We start from the raw sequence: 19,294 nt of genomic DNA, 5'->3' as shown, positions 1-19,294 counted from the left end.
GAGAAGCGAGAGTAGTCTTATTTTGCCGTTGGGAGCCATGGGGTACTTTTTGAACTGTAGTAGAGAAGAGCAAGCCTGGAGGCAGGACTACCAGATGGAAGGGCATGTAACAGCCCTGGCCCAAATAATGGGGTAGAGGGATGATGGGAGGAAGCGTTATGAGAGAAGAGGGAGAAAAGTGGGCGCTGAAAGAGGAGGAACAGGTGTAACCATTTTGCCTGTCTAATATTTACTGAACTTGCTTTGAGAAATCTGAGACGATTCCATGAACTTAGTGTCTTTTTGGAAAAACAAGCCCGAGACACAGGGCGCCACAAAGGAACATTTGTAGAGTAGCAAGTTGACAAAATTGAGAGCCCCAGGCCCAAGGAGTACCTGTGTGAACCTTGTCTGACGGGGAGTCACCAGTTCCTCTACACTTCATACATGCCCTGTGTGCTCAAACAGGAGGTGAGGCCACCAGGTGTGGGAAATCTAATGACCCCGTGTGGCACAGCCAGTCCTCACACATCAGTGAGAGGACTGCGGCATGTCAGAGCTGGAAGGGACTTTGGGGATCCTTGACACCATCCCTTTCCCTATGCTTCCCATCTTACAGAGGAGGAAACTGGGACCCAGACAGGGGATGGGAGTCGCCCAAGATCATGCAGCCAGTTTGGGTAAGAGGTGGGACCAGAATGCAGGTCTCCAGATGCGGAATCTATGCCTCTCAACAGGCTGCTTCTCTCTTGCCCTGGGGTGGGGTCAGAGTCTGCTGACAGAACCAAACACTTCCTCCTTCTAGGAGTCATAAGGAAACTTGATGGCTGTTGCTGAATGAACAGCTATTTTCTGTGTTTCTTCCTCTGCAGGATTATGTTGAAACATTGTCCAAAATAGTAAGCACAGATGCCTTCAAAAAGGCCATCTGCACATCTTCTAGTGATCAGAGTGAGTAATGGTCCTTGATGTTACAGAACTCATCTTGAGGGAGATAAAATAGGACACTGTGACATTCATTTGTCCTTATCCTCATAATCAAAATGTAAACCTGCAGGGGCGTTGCCATAGAGTGGACAAAACTCAAGTTGGGAAGCGTATGTTTCGTGCACGGGACACTACCCCATTTGGTAACCTTGGGCAGGACTTGTCCACTGTCTGGGCCGGCTTCCTCATCTAAACAATGAGAGCAGGGCTCAGAGATATCCAGGATCCCTTTTCCCCCTTGCTCTTGGGCTCCATAAACTCTAGTCCTTTACTTAAAGCAGAAATAGAGTGTGATTGTGAAAAGAGTGAGGTAGAAAGTGTGGAAGTGCATTTAATTCAATGCTTTTTAAACTCTAGTTTTATTCATTAAACAAATATTTATTGAGTATCAATTTATGCCAGACACTTTGGCATTTTCTTTGCTAAAATGAGAAAAGATCCCACCAATGCATGAAGGCATGGCCCAACTTTAAGAACCCACAAATTCACCTTTAAAAAGCCATTTCAACTGGGTTGAAGAGTGCCCCCAAAACGTCACATCCACTCGGAACCTGTGAATGTTGCCTTATTTGGAAATAGAGGCTTTATAGATGTAATTTGTTAAATTACGACGAGGTCATACTGAATTAGGGTGTGCCTTAATCCAATGAGTGGTGTCCTTAAAAGAAGACACCAAGAGACAAAGTGGGGGACGGCCATGTGAAATGGAAGCTGAGACTGGAGTTATGTTGCCACAAGCCAAGGAACCAGGAGCTGCCAGAAGTAGGAAGAGGTTCCCCTTGAACCTCTGGATCCTCTGGCCCTGCTGACACCTTGATTTTGGACTTCTAGCCTTCAGAACTGTGAAAGAATACACTTCTGTTGTTTTAAGCCACTCAGTTTATGGAAAATTGTTACAGGAAATTAACACAGGGCAAAAAAGGACATACACTGAGAAGTAATGATGAGTTAAGGTTGTAGCAATCTGACGTTACAGACATCTAATATGTCTCCTAATCAAGCAGAACTTGACTGAACTACACCAAGAGCTTAGTGGTAAAGAGGGCAGGCTTTGGGGTCAAACAGAAACTGGGTTGGAAACCCCAGCTGTGGGTACATATTAGCAGTGTGACCTCAGGCAAGTGGTTTTGTCACTTAGAGGTTTCCTCATCTGTAAAATGATGGTACCAAACCCTCTTCATCAGATTATTGTGAAGACTAAGTGAAATACCTCATTTAAAAGCACTTAGCCCAGTGCCTGGTGCATAATAAAGATTCAGTAAAACCAGCCGGCATTTATGATCAAAACACATAGTAGGTCTACCCTACCTAAACTCGCCTCAATTAATCCCTATCCCATGACCCTGACAATTTCCTTCATTGTGCTACCAGTAATTATCTTCTTTATTTATTTATTGGCTCTCTTCCCACCAGAATGCAGAACGTAAGCCCCATTAGACAGGGGCCGAGTCTCATTTATGGCTGAACATCCAGGATCCAGCACAGAGCCTGGTGCGTATTTGTAAGATGGGTGGATGAGTGAATGAATAGTGGACACCTTGTCTTGTAAGTATTAAATGAAGACATGTTTAATGAAGATCTTTCCTTTTATTCCGTCTGTGGTCCCAAATAATTGCAGAAGAACTCCTCTGCGATTCCCCCTGCCACCAATGTTTCCTCTTGCCTACTGTTTTAGGTCCCTCTGGTAGGAGCCTAGCCTCCCTGACAAGTGAAATATGGGTGTCCTGGAATCTTCAAAAGCGTGGGGCTGTATTCTTGCTGGAGATAATGGACTGTGGGATGTCAGCCCCGTGCCTGGCACGTGGTGAGGAAATTTCCCCCTCCTCTCAGTTGCGCTGTTTATTCTTCGTTATAGGGGTATGAAGGAGACAAAGGGGCTGAATTGAGGGGTGAGTGGGAACAATTGGGGATTTGGAAAATCTTTGTGAATATCTTCCTTTTTCTTGGAGTTGAGTTAGACTGGGATGCTGCCTGCTTCCTATCACCAAATAGGACTTCACAAGGTCAATAAAACTCTCTGAAGATTCTGTGTCTCAATTGATCCCAGCCTCCTCTGGATTCCCCAGGGACCCAAGAGGTCACAGTGGCAGTGAGTGGCGATTATCAGGGTGCCAAGAAGGGCCATTGCCCTAATAACAAGATGCTCTGAACTGGAGGCTTGTCTGTTACCTCTGAGAGAGACGAATCAACACTCTTGGTCCTCATCATGTCACAGCTCTTGGTCCTCAGTGGGAAAGGGTGACCTGAAGGTGAGGCCTTTCATAGCTCCAGAACCAAGGAGGCCCCAACAGTTAAGCAGGAACAGGGGCTGGCTGTCCATCCCATGTGATACCCTGGAGATATTCTAGGAGAATAATCCAGTCTTCTCAGATTTCCTCCTCGTCCTTCAAGTCTGAGCCCGAAGCCTCCGTCTGGCTCCTATGGTCTCTGGAAGATGCAGGCACCAAGCATCTTGTTGGGAAGGTTGTCCTGACCTGACATGCACTGAGCCTGTCCCAGGCCTTTTGCCTCCTGCCCTCCTTGCCATTCCTCGCCAAGCCTGGCTCTCCAGCAGACTGTGTGCAGATAGGCATGACTAGGCTACCCTCCAGGGGTCAGTGCCCATAGTCATCAGCGAAAAGGGGTAAGTGTCCAGGCTCCGGGGGCTGGTTCAAGCAAGACAAGTAAGATGAGAGGCTCAAGATCCCTCTCTCTTCTCCAGGGAGTGAAATGATTGTGACTTGGCTTGTTTAAAACTGTGCAAGAGGCCTCATCCGCGGTCAGAGCAGGATAGACCTCTGGAATCTGGCCACTGGGTGATTTTCACATCAACCTCTGTCTCAGTGACTGAGGACTTCGGGGCCTCTTCTTTCCCTTCAAGCCCGAGGCCCCTCAGGCGCTTCTTCCAGCGGGCCAGGCGGTGGTGGGCGGAGGAGCGGATCTCCCCACTCCGCAGGGCATAGATGATGGGGTTGACCATGGAGTTGACAAGGCAGAGCATGGAGCAGAAGGCGAAGATCTTCTTGACCTGGTCATTTAGAGTTGTGGTCAGGCTGTAGACCATGAGAGCCAGCGCTGGGAACCAGCATATGACGAGCACAGTCAGCACCACCCCCAGGGTCTTGGCCAACCTCACATCCAGCCTCATCCGGGCTATTCTTGGCACCTGCCTGTCTTGGTCCTGGTGTTCAGCTAATCTGGCTACATGCTGATGGGCCTTCCAGAGGACATGCCCATAGGTGTAGATGATGCCAGAGAAGAGGATGGCAATGAACAGGAGCCAGCCCAGCAGATAGTCATTGGGGATCAGGGGGAAAAGCTCAGAGCAGGGACTGGGACAGCAAGTCCATCCCATGAGGGGCAGGTAGGAGACCAATGCTGAGAGGACCCACATGATGCCCAGGGTCACCAGGGCCCTCCCACGGGTGAGTAGGGCTTTGTACGTAGGTGGGTAGCGCAGACAGAGGTAGCGGTCAATGGCAGTCAGCAGCAGGCTGCCCACAGAGGCTGTGAAGGTCATGGTCACGCTGCCGATCTTCAGCAGGAAGACAGCCTTGGAGTCCACGCCATGGAAGACGTGGAAATTTACAAAGTTGCAGGCAAAGACCACACTGGCCAGGAAGTCAGCCCCAGCCAAGCTGCCAATGAACAGGTATGAGGGCTTCCTGTGGAGCCGGCGGGAGGCCAGGATGAGATAGAGCACAGCCAGGTTCTCCAGGGCGCTTAGCAGGCCCAGAGGGGTGCACAGCACTGCAATAGCTATCTTTTGGGAACTGCTCAGGATCATGTAATCCTTCATGGGGTTGAAATCCAAGCCATCCGTGGAGCCATTGGCTGCCTCCGTCACCCAGCATCTCTCCATGGGATAGGGCCCTCTGCTTCTGCTGAGCTTGCCAAGAAGACCCTGCTGCAGTGCAATGAAAAGAAGAAACGAGTCTGTTTCAATCAGGGCAATAATGACCTCACACAATCACTGATTCATCCATTCAAACCCTGTACCTGTGTGGATGGATCATATGCTGAAATAGCAGTTTATATTTTGTTCCCCTGTATTTTGCCCTTTCTCTATCCTAGTGGGGTTCTCGGTCTGTACTGGTTGCCTTAGGAGAAGTATGTGGGAATTGAAGAAGCAGAAGTGGCCTGCAAGCTCTTCGGCCTTTTGTTTTCGAAAAGACTAATCCCAAGACTTCCCTTTGAAAGTAAGGGAAATCTCCAAGGGTCAAAAACCAAGAGGAAATCAAAGCCACAAAAAAAATGGAATCCAGAGTGATCAGGTAGAGGGGTTTTTTGTGCTGATGTTTTGTTCCCAGTTTTGGTAAGTAAGATGCTAAAGTTTTAACAACAATTTAGGGATGAGACATAAAACTTTGGCTTCACACCAGTAGGGGTGCCAGATAAAAGGTAGGAGTCTAGCTAAATTTGAATGTCAGATAATGAATCCTTTTTTAGTATAAGTATTTCCTAAATATTGAGAAACAAACAAACAAACAAACAGGGCACCCAAATAGTGTATGGGGCATTATTAGAAAGCAAACTCAAAATTTCTCTAGAGGGATATACTTTCTCTCCAGGTTGCACAAGATTTCCACAGATAAAGGCCAATGGAATTTGAGCTCACAATGCAAAAATCACAAAATGCATAAGGAAATATGAACCAGAGTTAGCAGAAATGTCAGACAGTAGAATTCGACTTCCAAGAACTTCACATAATACTTGGGTGTATATTATAAAATATAGCTAATATTATTAAACAAAAAGGAACCAAAAATGTGAGTACATAATGAGAGACTATCTAGGCAGATTGGAAAAAGAATCAAGTAAAATTTCTAGAAGTGGAAAATAGCCATTGAAAAAAGAAATCCTTAAGAGTAGATTAAAGAGCAGAATAGGCTAGTTGAAAAGCCTAGGGGTCTAGGGGCCGGCCTGGTGGCGCAACAGTTAAGTTCCCAGGTTCCGCTTCGATGGCCCAGGGTTCGCTGGTTCGGATCCCAGGTGTGGACATGGCACCGCTTGACAAGCCATGCGGTGGCAGGCGTCCCACATAGAAAGTAGAGGAAAATGGGCATGGATGTTAGCTCAGGGCCAGTCTTCCTCAGCAAAAAGAGGAGGATTGGTGGCAGATGTTAGCTCAGGGCTAATCTTCCTCAATAAATAAATAAATAAATAAAAACGTAGCTGCTGAGAAAAAAAAAATCAATCTAAAAAAAGAAAAGCAGTGATCTAGAAGGTAGATCTAAAGAAATTTCTCAAAATGCAGCACAAGGAGATAAAGAGATGGGAAATATGAAAGACAGGTTAAGAGACATAAAGGATTGAATGACAAAGTTTAAAATACATCTAATTGGAGTTTCAGAAAAAAGAGAATTGGTAGTGGGCATTGGGGAAATGATATTCAAAGAGACGATAGTGGAGAATTGATAATTCTCCTGGACTTGACTCCTCAGATTCAGAAGTTGCAGTGACTTCCAAGCAGAATTTTTAAAACAAACTAATTCCACATCTACATATATCGTAATAAAACTCCAGAATACTGAAGACAGAGAAAAAATTAAAAGAAATCAGACAGAAAAGACACAATATCTGCAAAGGAATCATAGTTAAATTTAAAAGCAGATTTCCCAATAGCAACAATAGTAGCCAGGAGACAGAGGGGAAAAAAGCAATTCTATCGCTCAAAGTGAAGAAAAACAAATAGAATTGTCCACTAACAGACCTTCACTGAAGGGACATCTGGAGGGTCCAGCATCAGAAGAAGGAAATTCTACACAAAGGGAAGGACAGAAAGGCGAGAAGGAATTGTGAACAAATAGGTTAATAAATGGGGGCCCGCCGGCCCTGTGGCCGGGTGGTTAAGTTCGTGTACTCTCCTTCGGCGGCCCAGTGTTTCGTTGGTTCGAATCCTGGGCGCGGACACGGCACCGCTCATCGGGCCACGCTGAGGCGGCGTCCCACATGCCACAACTAGAAGGACCCACAACTAAAAATACACAACTCTGTACTGGGGGGCTTGGGAAGAAAAAGGAAAACTAAAATCTTTAAAAAAAATAATGTTAGTAAATGTATGAATAAATAAAAACAGATGTCTACATAAAGCAATAACTAATAACGATAATGACTAATCTGGAAGGTATAAAAAGAAAGTGGAAGTTAAATTGTGAACGACAGTAACACAAGAGAGAGATGAATTGAGTTGAAGCTTTATTTAGGAAGTGAGTGAAGGCATTGATCTAATTTAGGCTTTTAAAAATCAGGCATCATCTCTTACCTGGTTTACTGCAATAGCTTCCTAAATGGACTTCCTGCTTTAAATCACATCCAGCTTTAGCCTGATTTCAACACAACAGCCAGGGTGACCCTTTTAAAATATGTCAGATCATGCCACTCCTCTGTTCCAAACCACAGGTAATGCCCTTTCCATTCAGGGTAAAGCCAAAGTACTTACAAGGGCCTAGAAGCCAAATGTATTCTGATCCCGTTAACTCTCTGACCTCCCTACTACCATGCTCCCCTTGGTCAACCAGCTCTAGCTTAGCCACACTGGCTTCCCGATGGGTTCTCCCTCCTGCTGTGGGGCCTTTGCACTGGCTGTTCTCTCTGCCTGAACACTCTTTCCCTAGAAATATGCTCAGCTCAGTCTCTCACCTTCTTCCTGTCTTGGCTCAAATTCTATCCTTTCAATGACATCTCGCCTTCCACCCTATTTAATACTGTAATGCACCCCTCTCTCCAGCTCTTCTGGTCCCCCTCACCCTGCTCTATTTTTTATTTTTTCCATATCACATATCACCTTCTACCATATAATTACCCTACATAACTTACCTATTTTATGTTTTATTGTTTATTGTCTGTTTGTCCCACTAGAGTTTAAACTCCACGAGGTCCAGGAAATGACTATTTTGTTCACTGATATAAAGGCTTAGAATAGTATTGGGTACATAATAGGTACTCAATAAATATTTGTGGAATTGAAGTGAAATTGAATAGTGAGTTATTTTAACATTCTTTTCTCAGAAATCAATAGATTAAGCAGACAAAATACTAATAAATAGGATGTATAGGATTTGAGCATGCAATTGACAAGCTTAATGTAACAGTCATTGTGGAACTCAGCACTCAATAATTGGAGAATATCCATTATTTTCAAGCAAATGTGGACGTTTATCAAAATTGGCTAAGTCTTGGGTGAAAAACAAATTCAACAAATTTAAAATAATCTGTTAACATACAAACCATATCCTCTAACCACAGTGAAATTTGTTTAGAAGTCAAGAACTTAAAAAAGATGACTAGCTGGGGCCGGCCCCGTGGCCGAGTGGTTAAGTTCACGCGCTCCCCTGGGCAGCCTGAGGTTTCACCAGTTTGGATCCTGGGTGCGGACCTAGCACCACTCATCAAGCCATGCTGAGGCAGCGTTCCCACATAGCAGAACCAGAAGGACCTACGACTAGAATATACAGCTATGTACTGGGGGGCTTTGCAGAGAACAAGAAGAAAAGAAAAAGAAAAATATGAGACATGAAAGAGAAATGGTCAGTAATCCTTTGGAAAGATATTTAACTTCAACAGCATCCACAAAAATGCAAGTTTCACTCCCATCAGATTGGCAAAAAAATGCACGAGTGTTGGAGAAGGCTTGGAGCCTCGAGAACTTTCAGCGTCGTGACAAACTCTCTGGAGAGCAGTTTGGCAAAATCTAGTGGAGCTGAAGATGTGCCACTGCCCTTGGACACACCAATTCCACTCCTGGGAATGTGCTCCTGAGGAACACTTACACATGCGCATGAGGGGACAGGTGCAAGGATGTTCATTTCAGCATTTTTGAAACGGCAAAAAAAAAAAATCCATCAACTGGAAAATGGATAAATAAATTATAGTACATCCATACGAAGAAATAACGAAGCAGTAAAAATAAACTACAAGTACATGTGTCAACAAGAATAAATCTTAAAAACACAATGTTGAGCCCAAAACCTAATCCCTTAAGAGAATTCAGAGGATTTAAGAAGCAGCTAGGGGCCCGCCCTGTGGCAGAGCGGTTAAGTGCGCACGCGTTCTTCTTCGGCGGCCGAGGGTTCACGGGTTCGGATCCCGGGTGTGGACATGGCACCGCTTGGCAAACCATGCTGTGGTAGGCGTCCCACATATAAAGTAGAGGAAGACAGGCATGGATGTTAGCTCAGGGCCAGTCTTCCTAAGCAAAAAGAAGAGGATTGGCAGCAGATGTTAGCTCAGGGCTAATCTTCCTCAAAAAAATAGAAATGAAAATAAATAAATGAATAAATAAATAAAATTAAATTAAATTAAAAATAAAGAAGCAGCTAAAGAGAAGAGAACTTGCAGGCAGGCGCATCTTGAGAAGCAGGAGGCAGGACAGGATTTTCCCGTGGACCAGACTAAAAAGCAGGGCCTTGCCAACGGCAAAAGGAAAATGTATGTCTCCATTTAGACATTTCCATGTGTTCCTTAGTGTCTATTATTTTTTTTTAAACATTTAACATTAAAACACTAAAGTAGTTACTATTGAAAAATTGAAAAGCAGCTTTTATTAAAATTCACAACATTAAAATATTTTATAAAATTTAAATATTTTATTTACATTCAAAAGGGAATTTACTATAATTTCTTGGCACCCGTTTAAATTTTGCGCCCACAGTGAGTGCCTCATTCTCCTCACCCTACTTCTGGTCCTGCTAGAGATTCTCAGGGAGTGCGAGCTGGGGAAAGAGAGGTCTGTGGCTTCCCCAGCAGGGGCATCTTGGTGTGGCTGGAGAAGAAGCCTTCACTGCATTTTTCAAATGTCACCTCACAGCGACCCCCCTTTTTAGATAATTCCTGTTATGAGGATTAAGTGCTTAATATGTAAAATACATTTAGAAGAGAGCTTGACACTGGAGGTAGCTGTTCTTAATTTGGAACTTGCCCAAGATGACCTAGTTATTTAAGTGTGGGAACTGGGGTTCAACCCCAGTTCTGTCTACACCTGCGCTGTGAATGTGGCTAAATGGAGATGCACCTTAAGGGTAAAATACACACCTCATTTCAAAGACAGAATGGAAAAAGGAATGTAAAATGTCTCATTAATAATTGTTTATATTGATTACAAGTTGAAATGGTAATATTTTGGATACTTTGGGCTAAATAAACATTTGTTTTGCCTGTTTCTTTTTGTTTATTTTTTAATGTGGTTAGTAGAAAATTTTAAATGGCGTGTAGCTCATGTTACTCTTTTACGGGACAGCACTACCCCACCCTGCCGTGCTGTACTGCCTGTTGACAGCAGGGTCAGGACACGGTCCTCAGCAGCCCCTGCAGGCAGCCCCAGTCGGGTTCAGCTAGATGCCTCACCATTCCCCAGATAGTTGTTTCTTGTAACTTTTCCCACACCTTTGCCCCAGGGTTTCTCTCTCTGGCTCACCTTCCTTCTTCGCTTTCCTTCTGGATTCATCTTTCCCCCAGTGAAGCCCTCACTGACCCCCGGGTCACACACGAAGCTCCCAGCCTTGCTCTGCAAATGTTGTAACCAGTTTTGCCTTAGTCTTTTCTCCAACCAGATTAAAAACCGCACTAACCAGCATTTGTATGGAATTTGAATTCTACAAAATATTTTTCACAGCTGCAATCTAATGTAATTCACACAACTCTATTATAGAAGAATTATGGTTATTATTTCATAGATAATGGAGGCTCAGAGGCGTTCAACCACTTGGCAGAGGCCTCATAGCCTGTCGAGTCAGAGACTGAGCTCTCGTTATTTCTGGGCCTTCAGTGCCTTACACAACGCCTGCTGCATCGTAGGTGCTCAGAAACCACTGAATGAATGGAACCCATTTGGATGGAAGGGGGCTGTAGCAATGGAGTGGACCCCAAGTAAGAGTGTGGGGGGAGGGGGCACGTTGTGAAGGTTCAAATCCCAGCCGGGTGGCCTTGTTCAAGACACCTAGGGGCCGGCCCTGTGACCGAGTGGTTAAGTTCTCGAGGTCCACATCGGCGGCTCAGGGCTTCGCCTGTTCAAATCCTGGGCGCGGACATGACACCGCTCATCAGGCCACGCTGAGGCGGCGTCCCACATGCCACAACTAGAAGGACCTGCAACTAAGAATATACAACTATGTACTGGGGGCTTTGGGGAGAAAAAAGGAAAAATATAAAATCTTTTTTTAAAAAAAGATTCTGTTTTAAAAAAAAGACATCTAATGCCTCGGTTTTCCCATTTCTCGTCTGTCAAATGGGTTTTTGTGAAGATTTAAGTAAATTAACATATTACGTGGAAAAGTGCTTATCATTGTTGTTGTTGTTATTATTATTAGGAGCATCTTCCAATGGGGATTATTCACCTACTCTGTGAAGTTGTTAAGAATAATATGACTGGAGCATCATAAGAGCTCAACAAATGGTAGCCCTTATTATAATCCAGTGTCTTTAAATTTTTAAGAGAGAGGAACACTTTTTACAATCGATGGAACCCCATTCATTGTTTATTATGTTTTTTTTAAAGATTGGCACCTGAGGTAGCAACTGTTGCCAATCTTCTTTTTTCTTTCTTTCTTTTTTTTTCTGCTTTTTTCTCCCCAAGTTCCCCCAGTACATAGTTGTATATATATATATTTTTTTCTTTCCGCTTTTTCCCCCAAATCCCCCTAGTACATAGTTGTACATTCTAGCTGTGGGTCCCTCTAGCTGTGGCATGTGGGACACCACCTCAGCGTGGCCTGATGAGCGGTTCCATGTCCACGCCCAGGATCCGAACCAGTGAAACCCTGGGCCGCCACAGCAGCAGAACGTGCAAACTTAACCACTTGGCCACAGGGCCGGCCCCATAGTTGTATATTTTTTAGTTGTGGTTCCTTCTAGCTGTGGCGTGTGGAATGCCGCCTCAGTGTGGCCTTGCAAGCCATGTCCGCGCCCAGGATTGAACCAGTGAAACCCCAGGCCACCGAAGCGTAGCGCACGAACTTAACCACTCAGCCATGAGGCTGTCCCCTAACCCCTATTCATAAATCGGGTAAAATCTGAGTTCATGTCACCTATGTCCTCCCTTCAAGGCAGCCCAGGTTCCTCTGGGGAACCCTCAGGCTCCGAGGAACAGATGGAAAACCTCTCATCTAACCCAACTCCATCATTTTACCATCGAGAAAACAGTCCAAGGGTGGGGATGGGATTTTCTATGGTCACCCAACAAAGCAGCAGCTGAGCTGGAATGAGATTTCACACTCCCCAAATCACAAGACAGAACTCTCGTGCTGTAAGCATTGAGATGACCCTCCCTAGAGAAAAGCTGAAAAGCAGTGTTTTCAAGACAGATGCCCTTTGCTGATTGTTGTCGAGGTCACACCTGAGTGAGACAGGAAATGGTGCCAGCCGAGTTCTCAGGCCTGGTCATGAGTGGGTGACAGACAGTGCAAGCCTTTCTCAGCTTGCACGTTCCTGCCCTGCCGCTTCTGGAAGCTTCCTCTTTGCACCCCTGCTGCCCACCCCCTCACCCCTATACTCTCTTCTCATATTTCCCTTAGAAAACCATCCCCTCCCATCAGAGAATGGCTCACCCCATGCAGAGTCCAGCCTAGAAGAGGATGCCAGGGGTCGTGGTGGCCGACATCTGTGTCCCACCCGAGCCTGGCGTGGCCACCAATCTGTGGTTATGGCCCAAATTAAGTGAGAGCAGGAAATGCAGGCATTTGGATGGAGGTCCTAAGAAGACAACATCCAACAGAAGGATGCACAGAGCAACAGGACACTCATCTCCCTGTCTGCCTTCCCTCTGGGCAGATAGTCAGAGGATATGGCTTCATGCAAGGACTCGTCTGAATGCCCAGCACAGACAGACTCAGTGTTTGCTGTCCAGCACGGGTGTCTATTTCCACCTCTGCCGTGGCTTGTCATGTGACTTTGGGCAAGTCCCTTCAACTTTCTGAGCCTCTTTTCTCATTTGCGAAATGACAGTGAAATGACAATCCCTGTCCCATTCTCCTTGGGAAAACCAAATTAGCTGATGATCGCCACCATGGCTTTCTAACCAGATCCACGGATAGGTTGTGACGGGCTATCAGTCCTTTCAAAGGGTTTGTAGGACTTTTTGTCTGTGCATTGTTAAGCGGAAACGGTTCATATTTTTATCAGTGTGTCAGTGGAGTTCCAAACATTAAGAACCACTGAGGCTTGCAAAAACATTTTGTCACCTGTCACCATAAAACTGTAAGATCAACAGAGAACCAACCAACCAAGTGTTTTCCCCACCTGAGAAAAATGCCGGAGCCCGGAACTACCTGACCTTCCCCAGAGGGCACGTCCAGGCTGCAGTGGGTGCCCGGGCCTGCAGCCTGGAGCCCTGACTCTCACTGAGCGTCTGGGAAGGGAACCACGAGGGCTGAGAGCGGCTCAGGAAAAGGTGGGCCTGGGGGTTTTTCTGACCCGAAGTGAAAGTGCGAAGTGAAAGGATGCCACGGTCACAGGTGGCCCTGCCTTTCCTGCTGTGTTTCAAGCCCGAAGGCACTGGGGCCACATGTCAGGTGGAAAGGAGCATGACCCTTTAGTTGTGGCCACCACACCTGCAGTGAGAAGCTGAGATTGGAGGCCAAGAGCCACCATTTTGATCTCTGACTAGGCGTGGGGACGCTGGGCTTCCCGTCCCTGTTCTGCTATTGAGTAACTTTGGGCAGGTCCCTTCTGCTTCCTGGGTCTTTCTTTTTTCATCTTGAAAGCAGGTGTATTGACTGGGTGATTTCCTAGATTTCCTCTGGGAAACTCACTGTGTTGGATCTCAGTGTCACAGGCTGTGCAACCAGACCTCCCTGGATTCAAATCCAGCTTTGCACCTTATGAGCTGTGCGACCTTGGGCAAGTTATTTCACCTCTCTGAGTCTGTGTTTCATTCATCTGTAAACTGGGAGAAATACTACCCTTATCACATTGTTGTGCAGATTAAGTGATAGAAGTTTACTAAGTTCGTGGTGCTATGCCTGGCTTATAGTATGTGTCTAATGGAAGGCAGGAAATACTTGATAGAGTTAGCTTATGATACCAGCCCTGATATCAGTTGTCCTACATTCAACCCAGCATATATGAGGTTAAAACCAAAAGCACTCACATGTAAATATCTGTTTCTTTAACTGACTCCCTGAGCTTTACAACCAAATAGGAGTTACAAATGGCTAAAGCCCAGGGGGCTCAGCTGGGCTCACACTACAGTTTTGACTCATCACAGGTCGTTGAGGTCTGTTACAGGGACACTGATGTCCAGAGAACATCAAGAAACTCAAGCTTCCCAGAGTTTCCTGGCACTGGAATCCATTATCCACCAAGGGTAGCTTCCTGTAGAATCCCTTACCTCCCCTTTCTGCAAGCAGCCTCTCAAGCCTAAACCAGGAAAACACTGGCCAGTAAGGCCTCGTGCCCCCTCCCCTACCTAAAACTCCAAATAAAAACCCATGCTTGTAGCTTTTTGGGGAGTTTGGGATTTCAGCGTTAGCTGCCCTTTCTCCTTGCTCAGCACTGTGCAATAATAAAATTCCTGCTTTCTTCCACCACACTCCATGTCAGAGATTGGCTGGCTGTGCAACGGGCGAGCAGACTCACGTCAGGTTCCATATCAATTATAGGATTCTTGCAGGCCTCTGTGCTTGAGTCCTGTCTGACCTTCATCTGAGAGCTGAGGCAGATAGAAAGATCTCGCTCCTCCCCAGCTGACACTTTATCACCGTGAAGGCCAAACCATCACATTTTTAAGAACCTGTTTGACCTGCATGAATGATCCATCAATAATAGACACAGCTGACCCCCTTGACCTGCTTCTCAGAAGGCTGGGCTCTGGGCCCCATGTCCAGCCACGGGAAGGGTATCATGGGGCCTTCCCTCCATGTTTCTTCTCCTGGTCCCCCTCTGTGCTTGGCAGCATGTGGCTGCAGTTGCAAGGGGGTTCCCTGGAGTTTTGGGCTGTCAGCTATGTTTCTTTGCCCAAATCTTATCTATTTTTTCAGGCCCTATATCAAAAGCCACCTCCTCCAGGAAGTGTTCTCCGGTTTCCCCTTACCCCTCCAGGCACAGAAACTCATTGAGACATTGAGATCTACTGCATGGATCACCATCTACCTTCTGTTATTTGTGTCCATTCTTCATCTTGCTTCCTTGACTGTGAGCGTCTAATCTTGAGAGTAGAATCTGGGTCAGGAAGTGGAGACGTCTTTGCATTCTACTCCCCGTCACACCAAAAAAAAGCCCATGGTAGATTCTTGGAGATCTTTTCACGGGAAGCCCGAGCTAAGTGAAGCAGCCCATACGGAGATGGAACTCAGCCCAGATACGTGAGCAGTTAGATGGCCTCGAGCCACCACTTCCTGTTCACAAGCCATGGCAGACCTTGCCCCTGGGGCCCAGGCCTCATTCATCCTGAGCCTCACCAGGAGCCGCTCACCACAGTTCTCCTGACCCAGGGAACCAGACTTCCGGAAAGAAGCGGGAACCACGAGCAGCAGGTCTAAAGCAGAAAGTGAACCGGAAGGTTGGCAACTGACCTTGCAAACAGAGCACCAGGGTAGTCATTCCCAAAATGGATTTGGCAGGGGAGGCAGGACAACCTGCAGGGGAGAGAACTTAAAGTCTCTCCAGCAATAGAGTCTGCAGGATAAGTTTATTGATGCAAGGCAAATGTAAAAACCTCCTAGGGGGAGATGCAAAGGGCTGCCGAAAGGGTTGTTTCCCACTTCAATTTCTTTAATACACTTCTCCTGGGATTTCCAGCACTGGAGCACAGGGCCTGGCACAAAGTAGGCACTTAGACGTTCAAAAATTGACTTATCGAATGAATGAACAAATGAATAAACAAATGTTTATCAGGAGAAAAGCAGCTTCTTCAGACAGGCTTCTGTGTTTCCTTTGCCCTCAGCTACCAGGAAGCTCAGAGCTAAATGCAATGCAGGCCTGCAGGCCCAGGTCACTAGGGGTTAGTTCCTGATTCATTCATTGCTCCTGTTGGTGGTTTCGAAGGCTTTGCTTTTATTTCAACTGCCCTAATTCATAATATAGGCTACCTCCAGTCCTGTTAGGAAAGAATTCATAATTTACAGAAATGGGGCAAAGGATCATCACCAAGATCTCCTCTAGAATTTCTTTCTCAAATGTTCTACTGGTTGTCAAGGAAACCCAGGCCCCGTGAGTCTTCCCTGTGGGGCTGCAGGATTCCATGCCAAGTCAGCTGTCCATTCGCCATTCATCATCCCCATCCAGGGGTCTGTGGGGTCATCACCTGCTTTCTGGACACTCATTCTCCCTGGACCTTCCTTTCTCCTCTGTCTGTATCATCTCCAGCCTCCCTCCTGGGAGGAACTGAGCTAAATGATGCCTGAGGCCTCTTTCCACTGGAGTGAAGGTTAAGTACCAAGACTCTGGAATGAAATATTGCTGGGTTCAAATCCCAGCCCTGCCATTGGTGGGCTGTGTGACCCTGGGGCAAGTTCCTCAAACTCTCTGAGCTTTAGTTTCTTCATCTGTGACTGGGGAAACTAATAGCTGTATTCCTGACACGCACATTAAATAATTATTTAAAACAACTGAGGAGCAGCTTGCTTGCCTGATTGAACTAAGAAGCGTGTGTGTGTTGTGGTAGAAAGAAAAGGGTCCCCAGGTAGGAACCAGATACTCAGGGTTTGAGCCCAGCTCTGCCCCCAGTTGGTTCTACGGAAAGGTCACTCACTCTCTCTCGCCCCAGTACTGCCGTCTGAAAAGAAGGTTGGAGGATAATGGTGGTGAGCGCTTGGCATTGCACTACCACGCTCTACACGTTATCTCACTTAAACCTGTAAACAACCCTGCAGGCTCGTATTATTATTATTTTCCGTATTTTATAGATGAGGAAATTGGACCCCAGAGATCTTAAGAAACTTGCTGGGGGCACTGGGAGCCTGTGCTCTGGTTCATTGCTCTCAAGACTCGGGGTCCCATCCAATTGCTTGTACATTCTTTACATCCTCCAGCAAATACTGGGTAAATGAACTGACTAATCTGAAATCTGCCCACAGGACACTTTTGTTGAGTTTTTTCAAATATCTTCTTCCTCTTTTCAACTACCTCACCTCCAGCCACTTCCCTTTTAGAGAATGGACTAATAATGCCCACATTCATATCATCTGAGGCAGGCAACATTTCTTGAGCAAACAAATTCAGAGAGGGCAAGTCATTTGACCCAAATTCCACAGCAAGTGGCAGAACTTGAGCCCTTGTGTTATGACAGGCTCAGGTTGGTAAAGGGACAGGATCTAATGCATGCCCTTGCCCAGGATGAGGGGCCCTGCCAATAGACAGAGGTAATCTTTTCTCTTTAGTCCCGGGGGCAAATCACATCTCTTTTCTCTCTCTTTTTGGTTTTTCCCTCTTCTGACCAATTTTGCTCACTAATGCCTCCATTGCTACCAGTAGCTGGCTGGATTTTAGATCTTTCCTCACCAGCCTGGTGGAGTCCTGACCTCCTTACTCCCAAGGACTTGCCGGTCAGGCCGTTGGGCTTTGGAGTCAGACGGCTCTGAATTCCGGGCCTGGCTCAGACAAGGTTTAGCTTTATGCTCTTGGATAAAGCCACTCACTCCTTTTCCTCACATCCCTCATCTGGAAAGTGGGAATCACAGGTAGTACTTATTTCATCAGTGGTGGTGACGAGGCATGAGGATTAACTGAGATAGTGTTGTGTAATACAGCGCCTGGCACCCAGTAAACGCTCCAGCGATGGCAGATGAGCTAGCTAGCTGGCTATTTGTTATCTATCTCATAACCAATATGTATACATATTCTAGCTTTCTCCTCACTTTCCCAAGTCCTTTCCTAGTTGGCAATGAATGAGAGTGACGTCATCTCTGTCGTGCCCTTGGGCTGGTGTGGGGTCAAGGAGGCAGATGAGAGGCAGCAGGCAGGCATGGGGCGGTGTTGGGAGAGCAGAGGGAGAAGATCCTGTTTCCATTAGGATTTTTGGAGTTGAGGGAACAGGAAGCTGAGAACGTGCCAGAGAGCCTGACTGATTATTAACCAGGCTGGGTAGAGAAGTCAGCACCTCCTGGACCAAGGAGACAGGAGTCTGGATTCTGACTCAGTTTGGGGTGAAGTGATGACTGGGTAACATTGGCCAAAACAGTCCTCTTGTCAGCATGTCTGTCTGCACCAGGAGGGGGTTTTTGATGAGATCCTGAAGGATCCCTCCACCTTGGAAGTTATGCAATTAACCACACAGGGCCGGGGTGGGGGTGTTGTCAGGTTGCAAAAGAGCTGGTGTGAGAAAGCCTGTGGTGGCAGTTCTCAAACCTTGTGGTCTCAACACCTCTTCACCACCTTAAAAGTTACACAGGCCCTAAAGAGCTTTTATTGATGTAGGTTACGTCTCTCAATGTCTACTCTATTAGAAAGTAAAACTGACAACTTAAAAATATATTTAATAAGCCTATCACATGTTAATAGAAATAACATATATTTATATTTTTTCGGTGAGGAAGATTCGCCCTGAGCTAACATCTGTTGCCAAGCCTCCTCTTTTTTTTCTTTTTTTTTTGAGGAAGATTAGCCCTCAGCCAACATCTGCGCCAATTGTCCTCTACTTTGCATATGGGATGCATCCACTGCATGGCTGATGAGTGGAGCAGGTCCATATCTAGGATCCAAACCTGCGAACCCAGGCCACTGAAGTGGAGTGCAGGGAACTTTAACCACTTGGCCATGGGGTCAGCTCAGAAATAACTTTTTTTTTTTTTTTTTAGGAAGATTAGCCCTGAGCTAACAGCCACTGCCAATCCTCCTCTTTTTGCTGAGGAAGATTCACCCTGAACTAACATCTATGCCAATCTTCCTCTATTTTGTATGTAGGATACTGCCACAGCATGGCTTGATAAGTGGTGCTAGGTCTGCGCCCAGGATCCGGGCCGGTGAACCCCGGGTGGCCCAAGTGGAGCACGTGAACTTATCTGCTATGCCACTGGGCTGGCCCCCTGAAATAACATATTTTTAATGAAAATAATTTTTGTGGTAAATCTGTTTATTTTCTGGCAGCTTGATTCTCATAGCTGCTTTGACACTTAACCTGTTGTGACATGTTATTGTGGTTAAAGAATATGAAGAAAATAAATTTGTCACCTTCTCCTCGTGCTTCCTTTGCGGCAGGTACTCCAAGGGGCTTTTTATCTGCATTGTCTCCTTTACCCTCCAAACTGCCCTTGCAGAAGCTTGTCTGATTTTCATTATCTTATAGATGAGGCTCAGCTGGATGGATTTGCCCAAGGTCACATGACTTGTAGGTGGCAGAGTCAGAACTCAAGCCCAAGCTGCTGTGCTATACCTGCTGCCAGACTCTGGCCTTAGAAGGCAGGCTGCCTAGGTGCAG

General features: G+C 46.2%; 1 protein-coding gene across 4 annotated transcripts in view; it reads right to left on the bottom strand.

The window, feature by feature from the left end:
- Positions 1-1,323: 1,323 nt before the first annotated feature.
- Positions 1,324-19,294, bottom strand: part of CNR2 (cannabinoid receptor 2) — a 33,938-nt gene continuing 15,967 nt past the window's right edge. For 2 of the 4 annotated variants that reach the window (XM_070598085.1, XM_008507350.2), the window contains exon 2: positions 1,324-4,852. In XM_070598085.1, the coding sequence (XP_070454186.1) occupies positions 3,716-4,807 (1,092 nt within the window). In that variant the 5' untranslated portion in view covers positions 4,808-4,852 and the 3' untranslated portion in view covers positions 1,324-3,715. Of the gene's footprint in view, positions 4,853-15,030; positions 15,416-19,294 lie in introns of those variants that run through there. The other 2 variants (XM_070598088.1, XM_070598084.1) reach the window with 2 other exon arrangements.

Source organism: Equus przewalskii, chromosome 2 (assembly GCF_037783145.1).
Source record: "Equus przewalskii isolate Varuska chromosome 2, EquPr2, whole genome shotgun sequence".
Lineage (NCBI taxonomy): Eukaryota > Metazoa > Chordata > Mammalia > Perissodactyla > Equidae > Equus > Equus przewalskii.
This window is presented reverse-complemented; position numbering and strand designations above follow the sequence as displayed.